Here is an 11,969-nt window from a genome sequence, read left to right as displayed (position 1 = left end):
TCAGGCCTGTATTCGGCTAGTTTCCCTGAAAAGCAAACCACTGGCATTAACTAAATTACTGTCTAGTTTTGTGGCTGCAGCCTCTATTCTGCAAGAGTTAAGATTGTAAGGGCTGAAATCTAAGTAAGTCCCTACTTAACCATTACTGTTCCACAGTCTGCTTTTTCTAATTTGCTTTTAGTAATGGTACTCAGAAAAAGGCCACACAGCAAAACTTTCTGGTGTATTTCAGCCATTCATCCAACAGACAGATGTCTACAGAAGCTAAAAATAAAAACCACCCCAAAACAAACCACTCCCCTCAATTCAAAGTTTGAAAAGTAGAACTTTATTAACAAGCATTTGAAACAAAAAATGAGCCTTTCTGAATCCAGCTGTCATTTTCAGGATTCTAATCAGACCCGTAAGATATCTCTTCTAATACGATGGTATACCATTTTGCAGGCCATTGCCACCAGTGGCCACTGTAACATACATTACTGCCAGAGCTGTCCCCTAAAAGAGTATACTGTAATTACTAGTTCTGGTGTTGTCATTCAGATAAAAAGTCTGAGGAATACAAGAGGTGTTAAAATGAGAGATAAATGAAATCTATCATGTGGGGTTAAAAGACTTAAATCTATCATGTGGTAAAAAGACGTAAAATTGTTCCAGGGAAGTAAAAAATATTTTATTGCTGCAGTGCTTTCTAAATACATTTGACTAGAGGTCTTTAAGAAATAGCTCACTTCAATGCACATATAATTACTAGTCTCAAGTTATTTGTTCACTTGTTATGAGGGGCAGCTCAATGTTAAGAAAATGTTAAGATTAATTGTCTTGATAAAATTCTGATCTTCACCATCAACCATCAGTGCATAAATGATATACACCTCTCAGTGGGAAAGATTTGTACCTGGCTTTAAAAAAGAAGCAAAAATTAGTATACAAGAGCTTTTTGTTTTTAAACAAACAAACAAGAATTACTCAACTGCACAGAAATTACATGTTGTCACAGAAAATCAGAAAAACAAGTCCCCTAGAGAAGAGAGTTTTGTTCCATAAGGAACTGAACAATATACTGGAGAATTCTAAACAAAGGATTTCAAATAAAAGCACAGGCACTGAAGCAATGAGAACAGAATTGCTCAACAATATCAAACTGAAATGTTGATCTTGTCCTGAAAACAAAGTTTAGCTACACATCCTGCTATCCCATCTGTATAAAGAAGCAGTTGCTTCCGAAGATGTGTACATAGATGAAAAAACTGCATTTCACTTAACAACCTTTTATTTTCAAAATAGCCCATAAACAAATAAGGTAACTCTTAACAATTCAAGTAAGCTGCGCTGTTAATCTTGATGTAGAGAGATGCTGTAGTTAAACCTCTCATCAGAACAATAAAATAGTTTTCTTCATTCTAGCCAAGAAAATACTATTCCACGGCTGCTAAACAAAGAAGGGATTAATACTGGCAGAAGTGGACTTTGTAGAGAGCCGTAAGAGCGAATGGAAGTCCCAAAACTCACAGTTTTTGCACAGCATTCAAAACTTGTTGAGAGCTTGTAAAATGAACTGTAGTTTCAAACAAATTTGTCAAGCAACACTGTATCTTCATTTAGCACAGAATTACAATACTTACAATCCTTCAAAACAATGATGGATATTCAGTTATTTTTCATGCGTTTCTCTCTCCAGTGCTGCTTCCATTCGACTTTGTTTTAAACCCTACAGGATACAATTTAGTAAAATCTTGTTTTTACTAACATGGAAATAAAAGCTTTAGTTGCAGAACAAAAGCATTTTTAGACAATTTTTTTTTACTCCTTTACAGATCAAGAATAGCTTTTAACTCTTTGGGGAAATCAGAATGGGTGGTTTAAAATGGACAAAAGCCAAACTACATGTCTTCTTTATAATCAGTGGCTCTACAGAATAATTTCAAATATGTATTTCTTGTTTAATTAAAACTAAAGCAATCCACAGTTATATATCATCTGAAGCAAGAAATTACACAACTAGTCTTTTGAAGATACCCTATAGCACCAAATCCCCCCTTTCCAACTTCCCCAATGCAAAGGGTTTAATTCCTCCTGTAATTTTCTTTCTTCGTAAGTGTACAAAGGAACATAGAAATGAATACTCCATGTCACAGATTTTTCACAACTATGCTGACAGCTCCCGCTGGACCTTCACAATCACCTGAAACAATTAGTGATGAATAGTCTCTGCAAAAATGCCAAATCTGATCCTAAATGTGATATTACCACTCATACTCAAAGAAAATACACAGCAGACTACTGAATAATGAACATATTCAGATTTACTCCACCTGTCTACAAAGACAGAACTGGTTGTTTCAGAATGGCTATAAAACACTGGCTGTAAAAGTACCTAATGGGACCCCCCCAGGGGAACAAAGGACTAAACCAACATCGACTATACATATATGCTGGCTCATGTGACTCCTACTCAAGGACAAAAATACTTACACAATACAAAATATCCTTAAATTTAGCTATCATAAATTAGAGTAAGAGATCTAAAAAAGCAGTCCTCCCTGTCTAACTTCGTGCTGAAAACAGCAGCAGCAACACAAAAGCAAAATTACAAAGACACTTCAAGACAAAAGTGGCACGTACCAGGTAATACCCAGTGTGATAACCACTCATGTACCAGGCTATCAACATGCTCCCCAATGCTTCATCATCCTCAGGAGAGTCTGGCCTCATAGGTGGTGGAGGAGGAATCAACTAAGAAATCACAAAGGAGATGTCTGTGTTTCAATAGGGTATATCCCACGTTAGATAGCAACCAATTCTAAAAGATCAAAATATAAGACTGAAAAATAGGAACGTATCCTCAATGCATTCTCTGAAAAGGAATCAAGTAAGATGATTTTTTCTGAAAACACGTAATTTCTAAAGCCTGGGAGAAACAGGATTCCTGTAGCCTGACTGTACACAAAAAGTTTTATTAGGGGAAAATATTTACCTGCATCAGTGAAATGCTGTTAATCAAATGTAAGACGTAGTTTCTTCTAAAAAATAATTTTTCTCTTGATATTCTTACCAACAGCTTCACTGTCACAAAAATGAGTGCAGACCAGACCTTGTGCATTAGATTCTGGTATTATTTGTAACTGAATGCATTATCAAATACCTGGAAAATATAGTCTAACACAGAAATGTGTTCTAAAAACACAGGCGGTGAGCATGTTCAGTTAGAAAACTTGAGATCACCAATACTCATCTCTGACACTTTCTTCCTCATTCTCCTATCACTTACCGGTGGTCCTGCTGGGAAGGGTGGTGGCCAGCAAGATAAAAACGATGGAGGTGCCCTGAATTTCGATCCAGGCTACATTGAAAAAATTGAATAGTGCAAATTAAAAAGAAATTTCAGGCATTAGGATTTTATTTAAGAGAAATATTTGAAGCAATTCAAATACCTTATACTAAAGACAACACATTCCAGCAATTTAATGAAACTGCAATAACAACACATAGTAGCTGTTTCTGTGGAGCATTCCATGACTGGAAAAGTAAAACTTACATTACATGTGTCACTGAGGTAAACAGTACTGAAACAAGGTTCTAGTTCATACAAGTATTTTTAAAAGTTTTTTCTAAATAGAAGCCAGTGGTTGCACTCTCACATAAAGAAACATATCTAGTATTGCCCGCAGGCAAACAGATAATTTCTCTGCTCCTGTGTGGCTGGGGGCACATGCTGACTAACTTCCATTATGCTTGTGAACGTCTTTAAAACGAGCTTACATATAAATCTACTAATATGAAAAATATAAAAGAAAACCTTATACAGAAATCTTGCACGAACAGTAGTATTTAGAAAACATAATGCTGTGTTCAACTGCACTATTATTTAGACTCCTACACAACAGGAAAACTGAAGAGTTTATCAACACCCCAGCCCTCATAATTCAACAGAGAAGCTACAGCTGAGAGCTTCTATGACACCTGGACACCACTTTTGCCGCCTTCCGTGTCCTGTGTAGTGAAATGTACCAATTGGCTAGAAAAAGTCCAATCTTAAAACATCAACAGTGCTATCATTAACAGCACTACCACAGTCTAGGGAACAACATCCATCTTTTAAGTTACAAGGCAATTGCAAAGCAAGTGTTAGCTAGGCAGAAGGCTTTCCTCACTAGACAGCAGCACTGCTGTCATAGTTTAACCCCAGCCAGCAGCTAAGCACCACGCAGCTGCTCCCTCACTGCCCCCCTGCTCCCAGTGGGATGGGGAGGGGAATCGGGAAAGAAGGCAGAACTCATGGGTTGAGATAAGAACAGTTTAATAACTAAAGTAAAATATAATACTAATAATAACAACTAAATATAATAATTGTAATGGAAAGGAATATAACAAAAAAAGAAGAGAAAAAAAAAAGTAAAACTCAAGGAAAAAAACAGTGATGCGCAATGCAATTGCTCACCACCCAATGACCGATGCCCCAGCAGCGATCTGCCCCTCCTGGCCAACTCTCCCCTGTTTATATACTGGGCATGACATTCTATGGTACGGAATATCCCTTTGGCTAGTTCAGGTCAGCTGCCCTGGCTATGCTCCCTCCCAGCTTCTTGCACACCTGCTTGCTGGCAGAGCATGGGAAACTGAAAAGTCCTTGGCTTAAGATAAGCGCTACTTAGCAACAACTAAAACATCAGTGTGTTATCAACGTTATTCTCACACTAAATCCAAAACACAGCACTGTACCAGCTACTAAGAAGAAAATTAACTCTATCCCAGCCAAAACCAGGACAACTGCAAAAGGGCTACACTGTGGCCAGATTATTATAAAATGACATACCAACAGGTTCTAACGTGCATATCTGTATATGCATTCTCAAAATGCTGTTATTTGGTTTCTAGACAGTATCATTCTATTGTCTCAGAATTTATAATAATACCAGGCTTAACAGTGGTATATGAATTATTTCAGATAAGGCTGAGCTTACCCTTCCCAGGCCTGGGGCTGGTGGTGTGGGAAAACGTAGGTTTTGAGGGGAGAATCTTGCTTTCGTGCAGTTGTTTTTGTTTTGAGGTGACTGGGAAGATTTTTCACTTTCATCTGTTGAATACGGAGTCTCATTTTCATTCTAGAAGACCAAGACGTTTTATGAAATGCACTAAACAGGAGTTTACAGCAAACAATTTTAGCGTGAAAAAGCTTGGAAAGCCCCATCCACATCCTTCCCTCTCTCTAGCCCTCCCAGTCCTACTCAGGAAAGATCTTATAACCTCATAATCTTATCTGCTCACCATTTTAGCTATGTTATCTTTCACTCGTGAATTTCTCGTTGTCCCCTCCCTTTCTTCCATGCTGACTTCAAGAAGTAAGGGGATGCTTTCATTCCCTCCATCAGCTTGTGTCCGTTCACAATGGAATCGGGTATCGATTCTCACTCTGAACACCGCAATGGTACCAGAAATACTGAAAAAGTTGATTCTCCCACTTTCTCTTTCCTTTTCAGAAGAACAAAAAAGTGTCCTTCACCTCCCCAGAATTCCCCATCCCATTTACTGTTTCATCGCTGGCTGGAGGAAGTAGATCAGACAGGTTCTGCTCCTCCTGATTTCCATATCCTGTGTAAGTAACAACACACGTGCCTCTCTTCTGATTGATGGAGGCAATAGTTGCGAGGTACACATTACCATCCTCGGACCAAACAGCATTACAGCTGTCACCAACTTTCCACTGCAACAGAAGCAAGAGACGCAAGTAAATACCTACACCAATGACCAGAGAGAAAGATGCCTTTTTCTAAACTACTTTTTGTCCCAACCACGAGAAACATGACTCCCACCCTGAAAGTTTTTCCTTTGTATTTATTGAAATTGCTCAACGTAACCTATAAATAAGGATTATAACATTATCATCCCCCCACCCCAGAATGTTACTCTCAAGGTGATGAAAAAACTACTTTTGAGTACCACAGAGAAGTACAACATGCGCTACGAGCATCACTAGCATTTACAGGCGAGGTGACCTGTTTCAAAGGCATTGTGTTGCTCTTCTTTCTATTTCTGTTCTTTTTATTGTTTTTCCTCTTCATCCCCAGGCGCTGCTCCTGTTTGTCCGAAGGCTCCGAACACTCTCCATTCTTTAAAGCGTTCTTCGGGAAAAGAAAAGAGGAGATCAGTAAAAGGCAATCCGTCGGCCTCAGCCCAGGGTCCAGCTACGCCCGGGCCGCCCCCCTTACCTTGAAGGAGGCCACCGCCTTGTCGTACGCCTTGATGAGGGCCGTGTCGTCCCACACGTCCGAGTCGTCGCTCTGCAGAGGCCACAGCCCGCTTTACCACCGCTCCAAAGCCCCGGTCCCGCCCCCCCGGCCCGACCGGACCCGACCCCGGCCCGGCCGGCGCCCACCTGCCCGGTCCCGCGCCGGAACAGCACCCGGTCCGCCATGGCCGGCCCCGGCCCCGCGCCGCCGCCTGCTGCGCACGCGCCGTATCGTCGCTTCCGGCGAGCCGCGGCCCCGCCCCACCGTAGGTAACGGCAGGCGTCAGCTGCCTGCGCCGCGGCCCGGATGTCCTTCGGGTCAGCAGGGCGGGAACCGCCGTCCCGCGGAGCGGAGCCCGCCGCCGTGCCCGTTACCGTGTTTGACGCCGCCGCACCTGGGACGCCACGCAGCAGGCTAGCGAAGCGCTCGATTGCAGTTTTAACAATGTCACCTCGATCGGGGTGCGCTGCCGCTTCCTGACAGAGTCTGGCCGAACCTGGGTGTCAGGGCCCGGGGCTCACGGCCTTGAAACCCACCTTGAAAACCCGGGCAAACTCGAGAGCAGGAACCAAGGCCGAGCCAACTAAGAGCAAGCAAAAAAACTTGCTTCATTTCTCACCAACGGCAGGTATTACATTGCCACAACCAGCTATGTTTGTCTTCAGGCGCTCCTCAAGCTCTGCCAGGGGCCTGTTGACAATAAACGCGCTTAGATCCGTAAGAGCTTATACAGGCAAAGGCTTCAAAGTTCTCTCCTTCCAGAGATTTAAGAGTTTACCACGCTCAGGACAGAACACACTTAAGCGTGCCTGTAAAGCGAGCACTGTGCTTTCTCACGCTAAGTTTTATTCTCGAGGCTAGTTTAAGCAGCAATTTCAAGATCTGCTTACATGTGCAACTCATTAACTTCAAGCCTGCAGCTTCTCTAAAGTTAGCAGAAGATTCACAGTTACATACACCAGTGAAGTCTGCCACTCGACAGGCATCTTTTTCTATAGTGCAGACTTACCACTGCATATTATATTGCTTATACTACGCATTTCTTATATTATAAATTTTATTTATGCTTGTATTATCATACTTACATTGCATTTCTCCACAATTCTATCTATTCTTTGTGTTCTTGGTAACTTCTTAGAAATAACTGATTATCAAGCATAACCACTTCAGATTAGACAGTATTTCATGCAATATTTTATTGTAAAAATAATTTAAGATGAGATTTACAGTTCAGACCTCTGTAAGGTTAAGCACATTTTACAAGTGTGTTCCATTCTGAATGAAGCTGTACTTCGAGAATTAAGACAAGAAAATCTGGTCTAACTGTAGATTCAGAAATTCATTCTTACTGGAACCATCAAGTGAAACCAACAAACGCAGCAAAAGCTGGAGTAAACCTATTGCTTGGTATTTTCATTCGTATGCATGCAGAAGAGTGTAGTCAGTTTTGAAATAGCACTCCAGACAACTAAGCCTATGCTAACCAGAAAATACTCTAAACTAATGCTAGTTGAACAGCTCTGAAAGATACATGTTTAATCATTTAATGGCTGGACACTTTTATGAATGATCTTCTAGGCCCTTCTGCTTCATCGGTGCACACTATCTTCTCCATACAGGCAGCTCATTTTGCTCCTGCCTGCAGAGACTTCCTTTCATTAGCCGCTTTTTGTTTTTGCTGCATAATTTCAGAGTCTCTGTGAAGAAAAAAAGTTGGATTTCAGATACTGGCTCACTGTTTTTCTAAGTAGAGTCTCCTCCAGCTTGTTTTTGCCCTTTAGCAACACTCATTTTAAGAAGGGAAAAAGATCAGCGTAAAACTTCTCAGTTAGCCATGAGCACACTGTTTCTTTTATCCTGTTTTTTTCAGTACAGTACCCCATGAGGTAGACAAGTTACCTGATTAGCAGACCTTATGTAACTTTTAGTTTTAGAAGGATACAATGGATCAAACATCTTCAAGAAAGTATTACACAATCTTTTCCTGTTCGTACCAGGCAAAAAGCTGCTCAAAAGAAATAAAAGCTTTACAGGTCTTACCAAAAATAAATCTGTTTAACAGCAGATACAGTAAAACCTACATCCATGGTTTATGCTCTGGCATGTGAATGGATTGTGAATCAAAGCAAAGTACTTAAATGCTGTTTCAGCTGAGACACTGGATTCTTTCTGACCCATTTTCCCCTCCTATTTTGCCCAACCATTTCACTCAGCTTTACTAGATCTTACCTCTGTTTTCTCTGAGAAGCAGACAAGCTATCCTCTTTCCTCTTCCCTTTGTGAATCTCCTGAGTCTTCTTCAGGTTCTTTTGGCGGGCAAGTTCACGCTGGTTCCCACCTGTAAGATAATACAGTTTATACAGGTACTACCACTTTTTACACACCGTTTGCCTGCGTAGAAGTCTATTATAAAGGTGGTAAGGTTTGGCTCAATCTGTACAGCTGGTATGGCAGTATCTTCTGTAGCTGGCAATATCGTCCATCACAGTCTCCCCCTCCAGTGCACAATGGGAGGCACGAAAGCCTGTTAGTTCTCACATTTACATTTCTATAGGTCATATCCAAGAGATCACCAAAACCCATTCCAACATTCCTTCCAGAAACGCAATGCAGTTTCCCATAAAAGACTGAGGGCAGACCATCCCATCAATAGCCCGGACAAAATGACGGCAGTAACTCGTCCAAAGAGGAACCATCCTCTCTCTCTCAAATGGATTCCAGCATCCAATATAGCTTACAAATTTATTTTAGACTGAAGGAACAGCATTAAAATGAGGGCAGCCTGAGAGAGTTTATAAACGTCCTGAAACTCTTCCCAAGGCCCTCTAAGAAATCAAAAAGCAAATGGCTGTAAGTATTTGTAATCCAGAAACATCTACCTGCTTTCAGTCTGTAGTGGTGTCATACAAAATCACCGATGGACTCCACATCCCATGGTCAAGCACCATGCTTTTTAAGCCTTGCTCATACTTAGTAATAGCAGTTAGGGGCCTCACATGTATTTGTGGAAACAATACACTTCCGCAGATGCCACTTAGAAGATGACCAGTACAGTTAATACATATATGAACTCTGGCTTTACTTTTTACTGGATAAAGTCCCAAAAACTACTTAACACAGGATTCATAATGTATTATTAGGCACTCATACCCTGAAGTTCAGCTAGCGCTATCAAATGCTAGAGTTGCCTTACTCTGGGAACCATGAAAGCAGAGAAGACCACATAGTACACAAGCAGCTGTATGTAGGTTTAATTCATTTTTGCTCCAAGGCAGCTGACATGTATGCAATATGAGGCTCCAGCAGCTACAGAGCTTCAGCCAAGATTTTGTTTACCTACCATATACCACAGAGCCCCTTGCAAAAGAAGTGGGGCTGACAAAGCCGAAGTTAAGACACAACCAAAACTCCAGCTCCTCATCAAGGCACCTTGTTCAGAATAAAATGGCTTACCACTTTCCCAAAACAGGTGCGTGCATATGTCCCTGCACAGGGTGGACAACCCAAGTGCTGTTCACATGTGAGAGTATTTTCATGCTATTGAAGGAATTAGCAAACAAGCATTCAGGAAGATTCCTTCCATACCCTATTACGGGCTTCTGTTCATAGCTTTCTTTCCTGTGCATGCTTTTCAGATTTCATTGTAAACCAACATCTGTATTTTTCAATCTTCCTCATTTTATGAGTTTCTCTATGTAGGTGTTCCCTTAACTTGGCAGCAAGGCCAGAGTTATAGTTGTTCTATCTACTTTGCTTGTGATGGACTGTTACTCCATTAAATTAATTACACTCAAATACTATTAAAGAGGTGACCTCAAAAGACTTTTTATTTGCAATCAAGTGCAGCACTTAAGCATGGCCTTAGCAAGTGCTTAGCCTCACTTTCAACAAAAGTGAGAAGAGCAAGATTATATAAAGACACAAAACCACATCACTGTTGCCCGTATAGATGACAGCTCTTCAGGGGACAGCCAGCTTTTTGCCAGGACTACCAACTCCCTGAACTGCTGGCAAGTGAGGCATGCAATCTGTTTGATCAGACAACATTCCTGAGGGCATGACATCAAAACTAGCACAACACAAATGCTGCTCAGAGCAGATGCAACTCTCCATCTAAATACTCAGGGTCTTCCGGGCAATGGCCACAATCACAAACTCTTCTGCATTAGCTGACAAGCTTTCCTTAGTATCCACCTCCTTATGGCAGTTCTAGTCTGCTCTAACCTGCCAGAGCTGGTTCACTTGCTTGGTATTTCTTCTTGTCCTGCTTCTTTTGGACTCAAAGTGTTCCAGATAGGCTAGGCATAATCACTTGTGCTGCTGAACAAACACGATCACATTTTTCTATGCTCAAAAATGAAAGCTCCATCTCCCCATAATTTCTGTTGTGCCTCTTTTCAGTCTCTCTCCAGTATTAAGACTACCTATGCTGTCTTTCAGTCTTGAAGACAGAGATCTCTCCAATCTTCAGGTGCCTGTAATTTCAGATATATGGAAGCAGTTAAAGGACTAGGTCAATTTTAAACAGCAACCTGTTGATATGATCCACAGCTTTGTACTCACCCCATTTCTGAGCTGATAAAGGTACCTGCCGTGCCAACAAGTAGACAAGAGCAACCCTGCAGAAGCAGGGGTTCTGTGCATTCTTCACACCAGTAAGCGTACTGTCTGGCAAGAGGTGGCAGAAGCCCAAATGAAAACAGCGTATTATGACTGCTGTTTCCTGAGGGCTGCTCCTACCTTGAAGATATACTTCACCTGTAATAGGACATCAAGTACTACCTTTTGAAAAAGCTAAGAGAACTCCTGCTCCATCCTCCTCACTAGCATTCAGTGAGATCCTGTCCCCAAAGTCCATGTAGAAGAAGGGCCACTATTTGTTCAGAAACTGAAGTAAAAACAGCTATCTATCTCTGGCAGTACTCGTGTTGATTCGAACTTGATGACTCATGAGCAGATGATACATTCCAGGCTATAAATGGTTCTTGAGTTTTGTGGTGCTCAGGAGGCATGAATGTCCTATGAACAAGTTAGCAGCAATGAAACAGCTCTTCTGTGGTGCTTAAAGAAATGAAGTATCTTCTTTTATCACAAAGAAAAAGAAGTCAAAACCCACTGCTGTAGTCAGAATTCATCCAGCAGTTATCCTGCACCCTTAACCTTATGCACTTCCTTCCTTTCCAAGCAAACATTGTGCAGGGTGTCTGCAGAGTTACTCCGTACACACGGTAAGATTGCAAACTTAAGAACCAAACTGAACGGCATCACTGAAAAGCTTGGCTGCCACTTCAGCACAGCAGAGCAGAGCAGGTAGAAAAGTAGAGCAATACAGTATGCACACAAGGCATACAGAGCCAAACAACTATGTGAAAAGAAACTTACTTGTACCATCCCTGCTTCCAAGTAAACATTGCCAAGGACTGTTTGGCCCCAGTACTTCACCTGGGACACTGAATGAGTATCCCTAGCTCCAAGGGAGATGGTGCTGTTTTCTACGTTCTGTAACATCAACCTAAATCTTCCACGAAGTGTGGTCCAGTCCCGACAGAAGACAATTCAGCTTCCTGTAATGTGAAATTCAAGCATGAACTGCCACATAAAGGCCAGTACACCCTTCCTGCTTATACCTATGCTTGAGCATCCCCATCCTTGCCTGCCTCTGCTAGACATATGCCTTAGTTCAACCTGTCCCTGCTCTTCCAACTCCAAGATCCAGCTATTCTTGAAAAGATAGATAGGCAA

At 41.5% G+C, this 11,969-nt stretch overlaps 2 protein-coding genes across 2 annotated transcripts; both read right to left on the bottom strand.

Moving 5' to 3' along the window:
• Nucleotides 1-305: 305 nt before the first annotated feature.
• On the bottom strand, nucleotides 306-6,412 carry SMN1 (survival of motor neuron 1, telomeric). The gene is made up of 9 exons (XM_050913061.1): nucleotides 6,374-6,412; nucleotides 6,207-6,278; nucleotides 5,994-6,119; nucleotides 5,528-5,701; nucleotides 4,962-5,102; nucleotides 3,269-3,340; nucleotides 2,623-2,733; nucleotides 1,623-1,708; nucleotides 306-899 (listed from the first exon to the last, which is right to left on the bottom strand). Exons 1-8 carry the CDS (start codon nucleotides 6,410-6,412, stop codon nucleotides 1,652-1,654), a joined length of 792 nt encoding a protein of 263 aa, XP_050769018.1. The 3' UTR covers nucleotides 306-899; nucleotides 1,623-1,651.
• A 965-nt stretch (nucleotides 6,413-7,377) lies between these two features.
• SERF1A (small EDRK-rich factor 1A) lies at nucleotides 7,378-11,735 on the bottom strand. The gene is made up of 3 exons (XM_050912833.1): nucleotides 11,610-11,735; nucleotides 8,457-8,593; nucleotides 7,378-7,924 (listed from the first exon to the last, which is right to left on the bottom strand). The coding sequence occupies exons 1-3, from the start codon at nucleotides 11,733-11,735 to the stop codon at nucleotides 7,852-7,854; spliced, it is 336 nt and encodes a 111-aa protein (XP_050768790.1). The 3' UTR covers nucleotides 7,378-7,851.
• Nucleotides 11,736-11,969: the final 234 nt, after the last annotated feature.

This window comes from Gymnogyps californianus, chromosome Z (genome assembly GCF_018139145.2).
Source record: "Gymnogyps californianus isolate 813 chromosome Z, ASM1813914v2, whole genome shotgun sequence".
Classification (NCBI taxonomy): domain Eukaryota; kingdom Metazoa; phylum Chordata; class Aves; order Accipitriformes; family Cathartidae; genus Gymnogyps; species Gymnogyps californianus.
This window is presented reverse-complemented; position numbering and strand designations above follow the sequence as displayed.

Excerpts from the sequence above, each read along its gene's own strand:
- SMN1 (XM_050913061.1), bottom strand. The coding sequence starts at position 6,412 with ATGGCGGACCGGGTGCTGTTCCGGCGCGGGACCGGGCAG. Across the intron at positions 5,103-5,527 it reads CTCCAGCCAGCGATGAAACA|AATGAAAATGAGACTCCGTA; the intron begins GTAAATGGGATG and ends TTGGTCTTCTAG. Across the intron at positions 2,734-3,268 it reads CCTTCCCAGCAGGACCACCG|TTGATTCCTCCTCCACCACC; the intron begins GTAAGTGATAGG and ends GTGATTTCTTAG.
- SERF1A (XM_050912833.1), bottom strand. The coding sequence starts at position 11,735 with ATGTTACAGAACGTAGAAAACAGCACCATCTCCCTTGGAGCTAGGGAT. Across the intron at positions 8,594-11,609 it reads TGGAAGCAGGGATGGTACAA|TACCTGTATAAACTGTATTA; the intron begins GTAAGTTTCTTT and ends AAAAAGTGGTAG. Across the intron at positions 7,925-8,456 it reads GCTTCTCAGAGAAAACAGAG|AGACTCTGAAATTATGCAGC; the intron begins GTAAGATCTAGT and ends TTTTCTTCACAG.